Here is an 18179-nt window from a genome sequence, read left to right as displayed (position 1 = left end):
TTGGAAGCTTTTTTTCTGTCATGTAATAGATTTATTTAGAAACGTAAATGAATTTAATCTACGACAGTTGTTGACAGTTGTGATCTAGCCCAGCCCTTGTAAATAGATATATACTCTTTATAGATAAAGGACGTTTTATATCTATGAAGTCATTGTTGTCAAACACTGCCCCCTTATGGACACTATTGTGTATTACACCCCTATTTTAAATGAGAAGAGAAGACGCTTTTTTATTCTCAAGGCTGGGAAGCACTAAACATGATATAATAATGTTGGTTGTCTTTTGCCAAAATTAGGCAAATATCTATAAATTGTTATCTTGGGCTGCAAACATTGTAGGATGGCCTGACAAACAGCAGGTGGCGTTATTTCCTTACAAGAGAGGAGAGAAACAGAGCGAAGCAGAAGAGAAATTAACAATACAAATGTATTATATCAGTCTTGGGAGATGTTGTGCAGAACAAATACTTGCTTTTAATACTTTACCTATATAACTAGTATACTTTTAATTAAGTAAAACATTTCATGCAGGACTTGTAAAGGAGAATTATTACATTGTTCTATGGGTACTTCTCCCAGCATTGACTGACAGAGTAAAGAGAAGGGAGTGACGCTCTGGAGACCCTCAGGCCCTTTCTGATGTCACGGCTTTGGACTGCTGGAGGTCAAAGGTCAGCCACAGGCCTGTACTGAAGGATCATGTGTAACTCACAAAGACGGCTTTGTTTTCTCTGTTTAACTTTAATCTGTGGTTTCGTTCGTATAATCTTGTTCCTCTGATTTACTGCCTTTTTCTTCGTAACTATTAGATGGACTGCTATGAAATGTTGTGACTTTCCTTTTAGCGCCATCATCAGGTCAATCATAAAATTAAATTGAATGACTGTTGTTCGGCTGATTTGTACATAAAACAGAGAGATTCCTCGTTAAAAACAAACAAACAGGCCAGTGTTGACGTGGAAATACTGTTTTATTGTCTGTACCAAACTTGATATTAGAAAATCGAGTTTTCCAGAGTATAACAAACACATCAAAAGTCCAGCAGAAACAGGAGACAAGAGAGAGGAGAGAGACTCGGGTGGCACTCGGCCTACAGTGAACACTTGCCGCCACTGTTTAGAAAGTTCAAAGGTCAAAGGTCAGACGGGCATCAACATTACCTTTAAAGACAAACACACCTGCAACATGCTCCAGGATTTCAGCCACATTGAGGATCAGAAACATCTTTTAATAATCCTTTAAGTCATGACAACTTAGAAATAAAAGTACGGATCCCCATCATGGCCAAAACTCCTGAGCACCCATGAACTCTTTCAGATGTGTGAGTTGAATATTGAACAGCACACACAGTTCTTGTCAGTTTCACCTACAATAACACACTTCACGACTATCATTAACAGACAGGAGGCGACACAAAACTTGAAATAGTGACTTGTCAGGAAAAAACAGGCGCTTGTGGAAACCTCTCTACGGAAGCCCAGAGATGCAAGTGAGAAGAAAAAGATGTGTTATCTTTATTTTCTCTTCCATGTTTGACGTGTGAGCGGTTTAACATAAAGTTTCTGCCAGCATAATCGAGGTACGTTTAGCTCCGTCTCAAAAACGGAAAAAATGTCATTCAAAGAAATGTCCCCACAAACTTTTGATTCGTGCGTTTTAACAAAAGGAAAAAAGGAAATTAGAGAAGTGTAAAACAAGAAAATACAAAATAAAAAACATTTTCCCAGACACTGAAGATTTCCTGCCTGCCAATTTTATAGACTTTCATTTCAAAATATGAAGAAATAGATTTTTTCTTTTCTTTTCGATATATTGTTGAATAATTGTACAATATGACCGAGGATGGGATCTTAAAGGGCTACAAAATACATTTTTCATAACATCTTGATTTTAATCATCTTCAACGTTTTGTATTTTAACACTAGATTTATTAAGGTAGACGTTTTGACAGTTTTTAAATTCAGCTTTGTAGTAACTAAAGGTCCATAACCTTAAATGTGTGTATATTTTATTCCAACACTGTTGTTATATTTAAATTACAAACACAAACAACTTCTAAAATCTTTTCCCAACTGTGCCACAGAGGAAACAAAAGATCAAGGAACATAAAAATATGCTAAAAAAACCTTTTCCCACCTGATTTTAGTTTTTTTTTTAATTAGATCAGACAAAACGGATTACCAGATTTTTTCCCTCTTTGCCTTTCAGGGCTTCCGTACTCTCCAGACGTGACAAAAAGAAAAGACAATGTTACAAACTGCACTTGACAAGCGACTGTAGTGATTCCAGTCACAGACTGTTTGGGGGAGGTTACACTGTACAGAGGCCACCATGTAAAGGAGAACGTCTCCTCCTTTAACATTGTATTACAAAAAACACTTCCTCACTAAGGCTCGACGACACACACGCGACAGAACTGCTCGAGACACCACACAGTTTCTGTTCTGTCCACAAGTGTTCAAGCTTCCCTGTTTTAAGAAGTCTCACAGTACACACACGCGCACACACACACACGCAGGGAGAGGAAGGCGGGGAAGTACTTATTTCAGGGACTGGTCCCCCATAAGTCCTGCAGGAAGAGTGCGTCTGTCCGCATTGTGCTACGATTGTCTTGGCAGGATCTCCTCAGAAAAGCTTTTCTTCCAATTGCTGAATATTGTTTCTGTGACACACTTCATATATAAAAAGACTTTCCATTAGAGGTTATTTGAACCTGTTTTGAGTATCAGATTAGTGCAAATTAAATTTCAACTATTAAGTTTACTTTGGTGGAGTTTTAGTTGCCAGGGTAACAATATGTAATTTAATGTATGTATAGAAAAGGAAACAAACGTTTTTCGATCATTTTAAATGTATCTGCCGCTTGTCGAAGTAAAAATAACAAAAATTGAGTCTAAAATATGAAGATTCAATGTTTTTTTTTTTCCTGCTTTATGTCAAAAATAAGTTTTTGACTGTAAGTTGGGCAAAACAAGACATTTTAATTCAATGTTCAACTTCTGACACTTAAAACAATAGATGAATTATCAGCTGTTTAGACCCAATGTATTAAGAGACCCGAGTTTGTTCTCCACATCCTTTTTTATCATCTTGCCTCTGAACGTCAGCTCTGAAGATTTGAATGAAAGCACAACGCGTAGATTAAATGAGTGTCAGCTTTAATTTGATGACATGCAGGTCTGATGAACAGCAGAGGAAACGGAGCCCTTTTTCACAGTTCTGCAGCCGTGTTGGAAAATCAAACTAAGAACAGTCACATTTAATATGTTGTTAAATGTCAGTCACTGCCGGTCAGACATCAGCAGAAACTCTTATTTTAACCTCATGTTGATGTGTTTGATTCAGGAGTTGAAACAATAGACTTACTTAATAAACATGTTCGACTCATCCGTCTGATTATTTTCCTTCTGCAATGTTCCAAACACGGTCGACTAGAAGTGATACAGGATGCTAGTTTTACTACATCCACCCAAAAGGGGCGAGAAAACTAAGAGCTGAAAGTCTGGACTTCATATTCACACTCGAAACCCAGTGTCGCTCGAGGAGACAAAAGTAAGTTACTGCACTTGCACATCGTCACACTACAGGACTGACTCAAGAGTGTGACTCTGTCTTTGGAGAGTCAAAGAAAGCATACATTCTGAGAAATAAGATTTAAAGATTATTTCTAAAAAGGTCAAAGTATTAAGTTTTAAAGAAGGCAACTACTAAAAAAATACAAAAACTAATACCCAGGCACCCGATGATTTTTGTGCAACATTCAACCTTTAAACTCACGGCAGTGTTTGTTTCATAAATCATGAAGCTGCAACACTTAATATCTGCAGAGAGCCAATTCATCGTTCATTTATTTCAACAGGATTTTAAGTCTGCTGCTGCGACGCGAGTCTGAATTTATGTCACAAAGCTGCAAGAAACAAAGAATTCAACAGCTTGACTTAAATTTAACCGACACCATAAATACATAGAGTCTGCTTCGTGAGCATTCGATGGAAGACGTGGTGTTCTGCTGCACCCTGACACATCTCAGCTTTTGTCCAAAATACCTCCAATGTCGTTTATTTTCAGAACACATAAAAAATATGACTAACAGTACAAACATTTGCCCAAAAACAGCAGACACTTACATTAAAGTAAAATAAAAAACAAAGCTATGAAAAACAAAAGATTGTTATGAATAAGGCCATTGATAAAGTTATGTACTACATAAGAACACGTTGCTGTTAACAGGGTTTGTGTGGAATCGACACTCGTGTGTTTCAAATTAGGTACAAATATGTCAAAGACACTTTTGACATGGTGCAGTGGAAACCTGGAGTCGAACAGATCCACAGGTTACAATATGTTTAAAATTGGTCAATTAGGGTTTGGAAACAGGGAAAGGGGGGAAAGAGACACCTGCCTTACATCCCAGAGAGGAATATATCTAATATTTTATTCAAACAAAATCAGTAATCAGAGAAGATTCATCGATCCGCCCGGCAGAGCGGCTGACAGGAGCATCAGAGCCTCTTTCAGCGTCAGCCGGGCGATGTCAGACCGATTGGACTCGACTGTGGCCGGCTACATGTAGTGAAAACACTGATCAGCCACGGTCAGAGCTCACAGTGTTTGGATCTCCCGTCGCCCTTCAGGGAACACTTGTATTGGGGCTGGGGGGGCAGATTAAGGGCCTCTGGTATAAAAACAGTGCATGTGCTTTAAAACAGGCGCTCCAGAAGGTAAAACGTACAAACAATCACTGGTGATTAGGCAGTTTCTAACTTGATTGTTTGCACGTTTTACTTGACACTGGCATGTTGATCTGAAGGCTGCTTCAAACACTTCATCTGACATCAGCTGGAAGAGTAAGCCACGTTCCTGGAGTTAAGAATTGCACATTTAAGAAGCCTGAAATGTGAGCACACCAAGGTGGAGCGGGAGCAAAAAGACAACTGATCTGCTACAAGAACAGCCCTTTTCTCTACAGGTGTGGCTTCTGCACACAAGTTCAGTGAGCGCGAGGGAAAACAGATGTATAAAGATTACAGCATGACTGACAGGTGCCCAAAAATATCAAAGAAAACAAAGGAAACAAAAGAAAAGGAATAAGATGGAGTGGGGGGGAGGGAGGAGAAATGTGATAAAACAGTAGCATAAATTTACAAAAGCTCTTCTGAAGCTGAACAGGACTAAATCAGGATGGTGTCCTCGGTGGAAAACAAAAGGCAGAGAGAAGACCCGTCTGTCTCTTTGTCCCAGACTAAACGCTGCATTTAGGTGGTGCCAGAATAATCGGAAAAATGAGTTCCGACTGGGAAAAACTTGCAAGAAAGCCGCTCGAGTCGGGACGTTTGGGAAAGTCGAAGAGCATTTTGGTGCACGACTTACAGAGGTTACAGACTTATCATATTAAGCAGAAACATGGACGAGAGTGACTGTTAGCTTCACGGTGAAAACTGAATTAACACGCGTATTGCATAGCTAATTGTTGCACACGTCATTTTAATATGGAACGTCGTAATGAGTGTTGCTGTCTACATAGTGAACTGAAATTGGTTCAGAGCAATGAAATACAGAACGTCAGCTTTGCTTTCATGTAGATTTCACTTCACAACCGCGAGGCGGCAGAATGTCTCCGGACTCCGTAAACATGGAGCCCTTCAGTGTCGGCCTGTGCACAGGCCAAGTGATGTTACAGTATTTTATGAAAGCCTGCTGATCGATACAGTAACATTTTATCATTTCATAACGCACAGTTGGTAGTGAGCACGACTTAAATACATGGATGCACGTCAGACTTGGTTCAAAATGAAGCCAAACTAAGTGCTGTAATTGGGAATGTTTCTGTAACTCACGTGTGTGCACGCATGTTCCCTATAAAGAGTCGAATTCAGCGTCATCCGGCGAGCCACAAACGAAATCAATCAGTCTGGGTTAGTCTGGGACAAAGTGAGCGTTGAGCTGACAGGCGGGTCTTCACAGGAGGTTCTTCATGTTTGATTTGTTTCAAATTGATTATTTAACACATACAACCACACACACGCACATACATACGTTTACACACAGTCAGAGAACATCACCGTGTTTTCACACTGAAGTCCATTACGAAAACCAGATCTGTACTGCACAATCTGGTTTTGGGGAGGGTGGGGGTTACAGGTGAGGGAGGGATGTGGGGGGGGGGGTCTGGGATTCTTGCAGACTGACAGGAGTGTAGGAAGAAGAGGCAGTGACCGAGGCTTTGTCGACTATCGTTAAAACAGGTGTTTCAGGAAAGAAGGAGCTCAGGTTGGAGGAGGAAGTCCGGCAGTTTGGGGAGGTCGGGGGGGTCAGGAGAGGAGGAGGGAAGACCACAAGTCGAGATCAAGTTTGGCGTTGGATATGAAACCAAACTGGCCGTCTGGGCTTGAGGAAGGATCTCGAGGTTGGGTTTGAAGACCACGGCATCTATGTGAAAAGCTTGCAGTCTTGAATATTAAAACTCCTCCTGCTCCTCAGCGTCCGGTATCACGAAACCCTCCTGCAGAAACAGAGAGGAAGGAGGAGATATGAGTCTGGACTTTACACTTCGCTTCATCAAGCTTGTCATCTCTTTAACGCCAAACGTATGCGATGATGGATGAGCCTTGTTTGGAAGTCTGAAGGCCTGACACGCTATCACTGCGGTTACTTGGTAACTTGAAAAATACGCGAGCTACAAGGGCTGCACGATGTGGACACAAAGTAACATTGCAATATTTTTTTGTTCTGTGATATTTATATAAAAAATACAGGAAATTATACCAGGTGAGTGCAGTGTGTTTATGTACATATAAACAATTACCCCTCCCCTTTTATCACTCTTGGATCAGCGACACCCACATGAAAAAGTAGAGAGAGTTCAGGTGGAGCGACACCGTCATCTACCATTTCTAACAATGTTCAAACGTACGTTTAAGCAGCGTGAACAGCTCGCTGACGGTAACTTTTTGAAACAAAAGCTCTGAGTCTCCTACTTCCTGTCGGCACACATGACCTCACGCTGCACGTGCGCTGCAGGTGTAGCCGCTAAAAGTAAACACTCTGAGAGATAGGAGTCTGGATTTTACAGAGTTGCCGCTGATAACGGCAAAAAAAGCCTGCCCCGATCATCTCGCTAACATGATCTGTGACGGCAGCAGCGTCGTGTGCTTGTTTACACTTTACAGGCAGGTGACAGATGAGAAAATGGCGAGTACTCCTTTTGCACCAAGCAACGATAAAGTAACAGGTTGACGTGTTGCAGGTAATCTGCCTCACAATCGCACGTCCTGCGATGTGACTACTGCATGTCGCAGTTGCGATGGTTTAACGATTTATCGTGCAGCCCTAATAGCTACTGATTGTTTAGCTAACTTATTTGTTGTGGTTCAAAATCTCTCGTTCTAGTGGCACTGATATGTAAGCAAAACAATATAATCAAATCCTCATAGAAACTTTTCAAGACGACTGTTTCTGTCTCTGGGAAACATAAAGGCTGTGACACACAAACATTTAAAGTGCAGTAACAGATGTCAAACGATGAAGGAATGTAGAAAGACAGAATTTCTGTAGTAACTAATATCATTAAGCTTTATGATAGTTCATATTTTGGGTTGTTATTAGGTTTTGATATGGGACTCCATCATAGTGATTGTCGTGGTTGTAAAGAGGGTTGGGCCACATGGAAACAGGCAGTGACACTCAAAGTGGACATAAACACCTTGTTGCTGCGTCAGACAAGAATCCGGGCCTGACCTCAGCCCCTCAGCCACTTTTAGTTTGTTTCCTGCAGCCGTAACAACAGAAATAAAGTGCAAGTGCAGATATGAGTGCATTCAAATACTTGCAACACAGCCCCTCATCACAAACCCTCATAATGAGTTTAGAAGATTCACTGAGAGAAGGGATGAAAGAGTGTTCATCCCTTCTAGCAGGAATCTTTACCCACATATAGGACATGGGAGGGGTCAGCAGCCTTTCCTCGCCGGTTTAACTACAACTACACCCTGCACCACGCTCAGTTCCCGGCCTCAGTGAGTGAGCTGCATGCCATTCCTCTGCAGGAATTTACAACGGCATCAGCAGTTGTTAAGAGCAGAACAAATGGGCTTTAATCCGGTTTGAACTTGGAACATATTGTTTAAAGAGAAAGAATAAAGCCGGGGAGGTTTTATAATTTTGTTAGTGTCAACAAATCAACGTGTTACTGCATTTCCTTCTGGAGGATAATGTGAGTAAATATACACCACAACACTTATTGGTTTACAGCAATTAATTCATTAACTGTTTGAGGACATATTTTTTATAGCAGACATTAAAAAGTTCTGTCACTCTGTCTGACAAATCGATTAATGTTTCTTTTTCTACCTTGAAACGAACAATCAAAATAATAGCGTACAGTCTGATCTATAACATCACTATACTTTATTTAAAACAGGGCACATTAATGTTAATCAAAACCGATTCAAACTCACGTCTGTGGCGTAGAGGATGTCTATGATCCTCTGCAGCGTCGGGTCGCCCTCTCCTTCCTTCTCCTGGCAAATCAGCTCAATGTTCCGCAGCTTACCAAAATAAAAGTCTCTCTCCTTCTCCATGTCCTGAATGGTAGATTTCAGCATCTCCATCTATGAACAAAAGCAAAATGTTGTCAGGTTTGGTATTTTACAGTACGACACTAACTTCACATATGCTCTCTTTTTAAGACACAAATTAAGCTGATTTTAATGTTCTATAAACAGAAGTTTAATTAAGTTTATTAAGTGCTTTTAACAAACATGAGACCCAGTAATAAAACACACAGTAATGTATTTATAAAACAGGTATACATAAGGAATAAAAGAGGAACAACTTAAACAGTGATTGTATGTGCTGACCTCATTCAGAAGCTCCGCCCTCTCCTCGTCGCCTCCTCCCATCCCCGGCTTCCTCGCACTGACGTTAGCCAACTTTGGCGCTACCTTTGCAACAGGTGGCCTCTGAGGAGCTGAAGAGACAAGAAAAAGATAACTAACAAGTCGAGACCGGTTAACAACAGTTTGACCTGGTAGGCAAATCAGAGCTCTAACCTTGACTGAGGGCCTTTTTAGGGGGTTTGTTGAGGGCTGACGGGGCGGGGCCAGGTGCGGGCATGGTATCCTGTCCCTGCCTCGCCTCCACCGGGTCGTACTCCTTTCCATCGTAGTTGGCGTCAAAGAACTTCTTAAACCACTGGACGAACTCAAAGTTGTCCTGGAACTTCCCCTTCACCAGTTTGTCTACTGGAATGATCTGGAAGCAGAGAGAGAAACAATCAAGACCCGGATGTTTGACAGGTTTCTGCCCGGTAACTTCACCTTTAATGAGCTTTCATTTCTCTGTTGGCATTTGTTATGAATATGTACTGTGTGCGTGTTATTAGCATGCTGGTGTCATTACATGTTCAGTATCACTGCTAATACAGGTCATGTAAACACATTTCCTGAATGATACCTTTTAAGGACCTTGCACTGCTGTGTAAAACACGTTTATCTACACAGGTCTTAGTTTGAATCTGCAGGTATTGAATTTCTTCTCTCTGAACAAGCTGTGAACACAACACTGACACATGATAAGCTTTAAGTTGATATGACAAACTTGTTAGGAGACAGTTTCGTATTTACACATCGAGCAGAAACAGGAACTCCAGACAGAAAGAGCTGACTCCGTAGCTGCTAATGGCTCCACTTTGTTCACCAGCTCCTCTCTGACTGTGCTTAGGTAGCTAAGCTTTCTGTGTAAACAACACAATAAGAGTGCTGACACAGAACCAGAACAGTGAAGTTTTGGACCAAACTACTAAACAATGAGGTAAAACTCACTATAAAGCTCTGCGTAGCTGAGGAGAGCTGCAGATTCAGATCATTCTCTGTAGGTGTATCCCTACGACAGATACAGGTCTCATTGCTCAGTATTGTATTCTATCATATTAGTGTCATAATAAAAATAAACGATCATTAAGGGAGATAATATTGTCCTCTTTGATACCATCAGTAACAAATAATTCAGGTTTTAAAATAAGACTTTGACATTACGGACACATGCATCAATACTAAAGATTTAGATCATCTGTGTGCTGCGTCAGGGTGAGAAAACTGTTCAAATATGTCCTAAACACAGCTGCACAGGGACATCCTTCACCGAGACACTGACTCAGTCAGCAGCTGCTGGGATAAAACTATGACGCAACCATGTATGGACTGTAAAAGGACACTACGCCCTTAAAATGTGTTGTTTAAACAAAATAATGTCCTTAGTAAATATAAAAGATACCCAGAGCTGTCCACCGTTGAAGCCTTGGTGAAAAAAGCAGGCAGTATTAAAAAGAAACAGGTCATAAGGAAAAGCTCAGCAGTGACCACAATTAATCAGCAGTGGAGGAAGCTGACATCATTGGACAATACTCGCTCACAAAGCACGAGCGAGAGCAAAGTCCACCCTGCACACACAATGCCTGGGATTATAACCCTGAGCAGCTATGAATACGCCGATGTGCTCAACATGTTCTGGTATCTGTTACACACACTGAAAGGCTGCACAGCATTTTAAACACAGCGCACATGTGCAGTAAAGAGTTAAAGCAAACAGCAAGCAGGAAGGAAGTTGACCCATGAATAAATTATGGCAGGTTTGTCAATAGTCCTACAGGCTGCTGCAAGCTGAAACTGAAAACAAATGATGACTTAGCTGCATGCGCCCTGCCCTGTGTAATGTTTGCTGGCCTTCTGACAACATCAAGACATTTGAAGAGTACAGACCTGCAAGAAGTTCTTTTGATAATTATAATAAACTGTATCAACAGAACCTTTATCAAACGCAAAGTATGAACTGCTTCACAGCAAGAAAACAGAATGTACAATACAACCATGTTTGCTCGTGGTGCAAAACTAATTCCCCTATGGGCAATAAGGTTTCATTCATTCAAGGGAATATATTTTAACATTAATACACCTGAGATAAGTGCAGAGGTAAACTGACAAAGCTAGTGTATTTTAACTGCTAATATACTGGGACACATCCTATTGTCCTGAGCTTCAATAAAGTACTTCTGAGTCTGATCCCCACCTCTCTTCACAAAGCAGCAGCCGAACATTGTGTACTTCAAACAAAACATGTGCTCATGCTAGGCTAACTAAACCATAACCATTTGATGCTAGTGCACTGTGTTGCACAGAAAATAAAGTATTGAGTATTTAATTTGTGTTCCTGCCAATAAATTAGAGTCTCATTACTTTTCAAAGGTTCTAAAGCAGAGTAAATAAAACTCGAGGCCGAGTGACAGACGGGCTGACGAAGAGCTCCCAAAAAACAAAGTGACTCAGGATCAGATCAGCTGGTTGGGAGTGGACGGCGCATCAAGCAGCAGGAAGTAACAACAGATGAAGATACTAAAAAAAACATGAGGCTCTATTTTAGATCCAGGATCAAAATGTTTAGATTCCTGTTCTCTGGTAGCAACAGATTGATGGTTGCAGTTTCCATTTCAAATTACAGACTTAAAAACTTGTGATTAATTAGAACTTTGTCACCGTAATGAATCATCTGTAGAGGCTGCATAAAGACGTGCTGTTGAAATGAGTACTTCCTGCAGCAGCTCCACATTAAAAGCTTTACATCAACCACCAGGAGTTATAAATATTCATTGTGAAGCAGCAGTACGCTGTTATTTCTGTAAGCAAGTTGTATTTTATTTTTTGCAATTTTCATTTCGTCGATATTTCAAGGTTGACATTAAAGAGTCTTTAAATTGTATGTGTACTTGTTCAGATTTTACAGACCTACAGATGTATGGAGTTTTTTTCATATTGATGGTATTGTAGGATGAAAGTTATTTCTTTGACAACTCGAGTCCGGTTGTGCTTAGTTGGAGAATTTTCCTGCAGCTTACAGAGTCCATACAAGAATGGATGAACCCACCGTGATGTCACTCATCTGTCTGTTGACCAACGTTCTGAAGCCTAGAACTGAGCATTTTACACTTTTGCAATTTCTTAATTTTAGCTAAAGCTAGTTTTTTATTACACCTATTGTACTTACTTTATTTTAAACATATTGTTTTTTATATTTTTATTCTTATTGCCTATTTAAGTCTTTTACTTATTTTTATTCTAGTTCTGTTATAATTGTTCTGCACCAAAACAAATTCCTTGTATGTGTAAACCAACCTGGCAATAAACCCCGATTCTGATTCTGATTCTGATTCTGGGTCAGCTAATATAATGCTAGCTTGGTTAGCAAAGTGCATCCCAATGTCCGCTAACTGTGATATTATTCAGTTTAGTAATTTGAGCTTGCAAAAAACAGCCTTTAAGATCAACTGAAAACATCAACAGCAGACTAATCCAGAGCGTCTTTAAAGTGCAACTTCACCCACAGGTCTGACCATAACTCCACCCACTGGCACAATTTTGAAAAATGCCCAAAGTGGGCAAGGGGCTGAGAGGGGGGTGGAGGGGAGGGGATGTGTCCGGCAGCTCAGTGACATCCCCTCCCCTGGCCAGAGAACAGACAGTGTCACAAGGCACATATGGCACAGAGGGCTCCAAAGGGTTACAATTATTTCTGATTCTGAAGAGAGAATGGGCGCCGTAACGTTAGCTAGAAGGCTAATGTACAATGTGCTACTAAAAATAGTGTAAACTCTAATGAAGGATGCGTCTCGATCAGAATATATATGAAAATTAGCTCGGTTTCACAGATTCCCTCTCAAAGACGGGGCCGGGGGTGTACCTCCCACCTCTAAATGACAGGCGTTTTTTTACATAAATTTCATTACATAGTTTTGTCCCAAATGGTCGATTCTACATCACCATCAGCTGGCAAGGTTCAGGGCTGATTTAAAACTGTTTGAGCCATTTCCAACCCATGAAAAGCAGATTTTTTATACATTTGGTGAACCAGCATTGATGCATTTCATCACAGTACAGCAATGTCATTTAGATTACAGCTCAAAAAACATGGTTATGTGTGCAGTTGCTCTTTAAGTAAACAAGAACAAGAACATTTATAAAGTCTTTCCTGCAGCCACATCCATATTAATCACTTCCTACCAGCAGGCAAAAGTATTTAAAAGAAATATCCATCTAGTGCAGTACCAGTACCAATCCAGTATCTCGCCCTGGTTTAATGTTAAGAAGGAACACTAAACTTCTATCAAACATATTTCCATAATCTATCCAGCCATCATATGACAAAATAAAGGACAGTCCAATTCTTTTTCCTGTATCCGTAGAATTCTTTTTGTCCCAGAGAACCCTTTTTATGAACGGGGTTTTTTTAGAGATCAAAAAGTTGGTCAAATCATGAGGTTCAGGTGATACGTCACATTGTGTGCAAGCTTCACCTATTTTTTTTCTAATCGCTTTCCAAAGTTTACACACATATAGAGTCACTTTTTTAAGGTGTGTTCGTCCCCGTCCCATAACGGCATCGCTAAGAGAATGACACAGGTATCCACTGTTAACATTAAGCATCTGAGTGCTTGAACATTTTGTTCATTTGTTAAAATATTCTGTTTGACCCCAAACCATTAACTCTTTAAGTTTTAGATTTTTACGCTTATACCGATAGTAATATTAGAAATTCTACAAGCATTTCACATGTATAGGTGTGTTTTTTTTTTACTTACTTTGTCGACTCCCATCTTTTTGAAAGCGACCTGCAGAAGCTTGTAATTATGGATGTATTCATGCTCCAGCTTGGCACCAAATTTAACTCTCCTCAGAGGCACTGAGTTGGGAAACAGCATGTCCATGAACTGGCAGTAGGCGGCACCTGGACAAAAACAAAGAAAGATTCAACATTTAAAATTACGAGTCCTCTCATGTCTTATAAAGTTCAACAAATACAGGAACTGAGTTTTATCAGTGGGTTTTATAAATCAGTGGATTCCTAAAAACAAGAGGGTTAAAAGAACGCTAATTCTCCTTTCAAACACGAACACAAACTTTCTCTTTATTTCAACATTGATAAACCAATAAGCTGTATTTAATCCTGATTTTCTTGAGTACTGATGCACTTGAAAGCTTATTTTCATTGTTTAAAGAATTTTTAAAAAAACTACTTTGTGCCATAAACCTGTTTTTAAGTATTGAAAGGTATTAAAATAGTTCTCATTCAGCTGTCGTATTTAAATGTCTTGTCATTTTTTTGTATTGTATTTAGTGCTAATATTACAAGATGTAGCTGCAAACATCTGTCAGAATCACCTGAAAATAAAAGGTTAACTCAGAAATTTGGAGGAAAACTCAGGAAACAGAAAATCCTATTGACTAACACATTTCTCCATCAGGGATTAGAGCAAACTTTGCTGGCGTGCACTGTCTGACACGCCTTTTAATTACGCCCAATAAAAAAAAAAAAAAAAAAAAGTTTGGATAATAACAAGCCAGGCAGACAAGCTGCAGATGTACAACACATGCATGCATGCACAGGCAGGCGGGGGTTAAATATCGGACTGAGGGATATTAGCAGTTCATCGGGCTCAGGAAATATGGCAACATGTTCCTGCAGGAGTCACCCTTTGTTAGATGTGATATTGAGCATACAAAGCTTTATGCCACTTCCATACATTTCTATATGCAACTCACAAAGAAGCAACTTCAGCTTTGAGCAACTTATGATCCTTAATGTTTTTATATTTTGCAGCATTGCTTATCTGTTTATTAGTTATTACTTTTATACATGCATATTGATAGTTTACATTAAGTGTATTTCCCACTTTTTGCATCTTACCCTATGCCACTGACAGATGATGTATCTTGCAGTACCTGCCTTGCAGGTTTTTTTTATGCAAAATGGCAGCGGCTGAAGGTTTTAGTCCCCGGCAGTCTGTAACTGTCACAATCTGTTTTCAGACGAGATGAACTTTGTCATTGTTTTTAGAAAACCTGGAGGACCTCTTCCCTTTTTCATGCGTACAACATGAACTTGGAACAATTTTAGTTGTTCGAACACCGTTTAAAAGGGACTTTTTAGCTCCTACATTAGACTAAGCACTGTATCAGTACAAGATGAACCATGAGTGACATAATGAGCGTTGGTTGTTTAAACAAGAGAGTCAGTGAAGCATAGGAAACCTCCATCTTTACAAACCCATGGAACAGCTTTACTTAGAGTATTTAATTTTAACCAGTAAACATACTTTTTGTGGAAAAACCAAAAGTTTTCCTGGTGCATCTTTGATGAATAAAAGCCTAAAACTACATGGACGTGTTGAAATGGCTCATTTGAATATAACATTCTCACACTGTCCCACCTTTCCATAAAACCAGTCGAGTCACACAGTCATGCAAAATATTAAGCATGCTTACACCATTTCCTAACACAATCACACATACTAGAGCTGTTGTGAGATGTCTGACAACTGACTATTTATTAATTAAACTCATGGACCTCCTATAAGAGAAAAGATGATATAATTTGTACCTGAACACAACATTTCTATCTTGGTGAGGTTCATCTGTAGAGATTCATTGATCCACACCAACATGTCATGACGACTTAAGTTGTCACTGGTCACTGAGGTCGAGTACACGTTCACAGCCATTGTCGGTCACCTGCTGACACAGAGGAGAGAAACATTGACATGATGATTGGTTTATCTTTCAGAGTGATGGATAGAGATGACAAATGAACTTGTCACAGCCAAACCTAGTCAGCACAAATTATTAAGAGGGTTTTTTTTTAAAACAATAAACTGGTTTGTAAATAGCATGCCAAAAAACACTGAAAGGATCTATGGTTATTTAGTAATTGAGTAGAAGGAAATACCCACATTATCAGTAAAGTTAAATAATTAATTCTTTGTTGTATGCAGTCACAGTTTTCATTCAGTGCAGGACTGTCAGTTAGTAAACCGAGAAAACGTCTCACTTGTTTAAAACTGACTTGATTTATTAATCCATATGCTTCAACCTCCTTATTGCAAACATTTTCTGCGTTTACCTGTTGTGTATACGTAATAATTTTATTCAGGTAGTTTTAGGGCTGTTGATCGGATAAAACAAGCAACATTATAACCTAAAACAAATCCTCACCGGATTATCTCAAGAGCCATTTTTTATTTTGTAGAATATAACATGTTCAGTGGTCGACAAGATAATTTCGACTACTAACTGCTATTTGCAATAGGGCCCCGTTGAGAAACCTAGAAGCTAACGGTAGCGGCAGTTAGCCTACTGCCAAGCAACTCATGCTGCATTCACGTGCTCCTCGAATAGTCCCATTTCATGAGATTAAAAGTCGTTCTTCCAACTGTTGTGTGTTTACGAGCTTCTAGTCGTAATATAAAAACAACATGGACCTTACAGCTAAAATTGTATTTTATAGCTCAAAACTAATCGAAGTCATACAATGAGTCCAGCAACTAACGCTGTCCGTTTGATGTACAATACGCGTTTTGCTACTACTTTTTTTACCATCAAGCCAACATTTACTTTTGTTAGACGTAATAGGACGACTAATCTGTCAGCTCGTCGACAAATATTTCCCCCCGAATTTCTGAGTTATTGTCCCGATTTGAAGGCGCCTTCACGTAAATTTTCCCAGTCTGAAAGTCATTTTTCCAATAATTCCGAAAGTACGTGAACGCAGGGTTAGCTTCCGAAAAGGCTAAACTAGCTTAGCGATGTACGACTTCCCACCAGGCTGTATGAACACTTAACTTTAAAGTTACCGTCTGATGATTGATTGAAGTAGTAGCCACTTTACTTGTTTTTGCGACCAAGATGTAGTTATTATTAGCAACGATACTTTTGCTGGTTAAAACGATCATCGGCTCATTTGAGACAGTTCATCTCTCAGACATTAAGACGTTTTCCCCGCCCTGAAATCCACCAAGCACCTCGCTAGTCTAAATTAGCTTGTGACTGCTAATGAGACAAACATTTCCATTTGATATTGCTGGGTCTGTCCACATTTCAGCTAACGGTTACAGAAGTGGGCTAAACCGGAGGCTCTATCGAAGTTGGTTTAATCAAGACGGTCGTACCCCTGTTATGTTCCTGCTAGTTCCAAGCCATAGATACAAGCTAGCTACATCTTAGCTAACCGAGCCCAGCTGCCTCCTCAACCAGCCGCCGTTTCACATGCCGGCAAATAACGCTAAATGGCACCGTGTTTAAGAACCATTAACCGTACCTGAAGTGGATTGGCTTTCACAGTTCTTTCACACGATGATTTATTTTTCTCGTCTGTAACTCTGTGTTCTAAAAAGCCTATCTGTAATTGCATCAACGTTATTTCCACTTCTGCTTTTTCTTCTCTTCTTCTTGGCAGTTCACGTTCACTCTACCGGCAGCGGAAGAACCGTTTTGATGATGTCACGGCGTAACGGTTAACGCCTAAACGTAAGGACGTCGAGAAAGACGTAAATGCACAGGAAATGCTTTATACAAATCTGCGTATGCAATTATTTATTGTCTAATTGATGTGAACAAAATTATTCCAATAATAATGTTCTATTTTTTGTATTTGCGATAGCGCCTGTGTTTTTGTTAAAAGTAGGGTTTGCTTGCATCCTTACAAACGATTTTGGAAATACTGACGTCTTTATTTATTAAAAAACAATCCTGTTTCCACCGTTGTTGGATGTAATAGATTATCTACTACTGTACAATTATATTTTGTAAATCTATTTTTCACAATTGAAGGTGTAAATACTATTTTAAAGCTTTCTTACCTCTGCCATAAATAAAAACACATCACAGTGCAAAATTTAACCCTCTAAGTTTCAAATTTGAGCCTAAAACTAATGTTCTCAGCTTATAAACCTGCTGCCAACAGGTTGCCAAACCAAAACCCTGAGATAAAAACAGAGAGGACAGGAAATCTGTGTTCTCACTGGTAGCAATGTCATGTTGGTTTAAAACTTCAACAACAGGAAATAAATGTAATGTGAAATAAAGAGACCATCCTAAAGACAACTAACATAAAGATTATTTTTCTTTTATTGGTCCAAGGCAAAAATCACTTGGACAAATATACAAAGGCTGCAAATAAAAATGAGCTAGAAATAGAACTCCATTCTGTTAAAATATTCATACAGGTGAAAAAGAGTGTCCCTCTTTAAAAAGCTGTATCTAAAACAGTGCAGATGAGATGGACTCCTCCACACTAACAGATTAAACTCTGTCAATTAAATCTTTAAATCTATTCCCATGTTGTCAATGTGCAAATAC

At 39.6% G+C, this 18179-nt stretch overlaps 1 protein-coding gene across 2 annotated transcripts; it reads right to left on the bottom strand.

Annotated features, from left to right (window-relative positions):
• Positions 1–4043: 4043 nt before the first annotated feature.
• Positions 4044–17300, bottom strand: mapre1b (microtubule-associated protein, RP/EB family, member 1b). 2 transcript variants are annotated; one of them, XR_011307931.1, is made up of 8 exons: positions 17140–17300; positions 15427–15557; positions 13628–13773; positions 9051–9252; positions 8859–8968; positions 8457–8609; positions 7703–7768; positions 4044–6502 (listed from the first exon to the last, which is right to left on the bottom strand). XR_011307931.1 is itself a non-coding variant. In XM_069660030.1 (7 exons), exons 2-7 carry the CDS (start codon positions 15545–15547, stop codon positions 6458–6460), a joined length of 777 nt encoding a protein of 258 aa, XP_069516131.1. In that variant the 5' UTR covers positions 15548–15557; positions 17140–17300; the 3' UTR covers positions 4044–6457. The 2 variants fall into 2 exon arrangements, 1 of the variants encoding a protein (XP_069516131.1); XM_069660030.1 differs by lacking the exon at positions 7703–7768.
• Positions 17301–18179: the final 879 nt, after the last annotated feature.

The sequence above is a fragment of the Semicossyphus pulcher genome, unplaced genomic scaffold, assembly GCF_022749685.1.
Source record: "Semicossyphus pulcher isolate SPU_LCO1_2020_fin unplaced genomic scaffold, fSemPul1.0.p SCAF_13, whole genome shotgun sequence".
Taxonomy (NCBI): Eukaryota; Metazoa; Chordata; class Actinopteri; order Labriformes; family Labridae; genus Semicossyphus; species Semicossyphus pulcher.
The sequence above is the reverse complement of the archived record's forward strand: the minus strand, read 5'-3'. Positions and strand labels throughout refer to the sequence as shown.

Excerpts from the sequence above, each read along its gene's own strand:
- mapre1b (XM_069660030.1), bottom strand. The coding sequence starts at position 15,547 with ATGGCTGTGAACGTGTACTCGACCTCAGTGACCAGTGACAACTTAAGT. Across the intron at positions 13,774-15,426 it reads GATAGAAATGTTGTGTTCAG|GTGCCGCCTACTGCCAGTTC; the intron begins GTACAAATTATA and ends GTTTTTGTCCAG. Across the intron at positions 8,969-9,050 it reads TAAAAAGGCCCTCAGTCAAG|CTCCTCAGAGGCCACCTGTT; the intron begins GTTAGAGCTCTG and ends TTGTCTCTTCAG.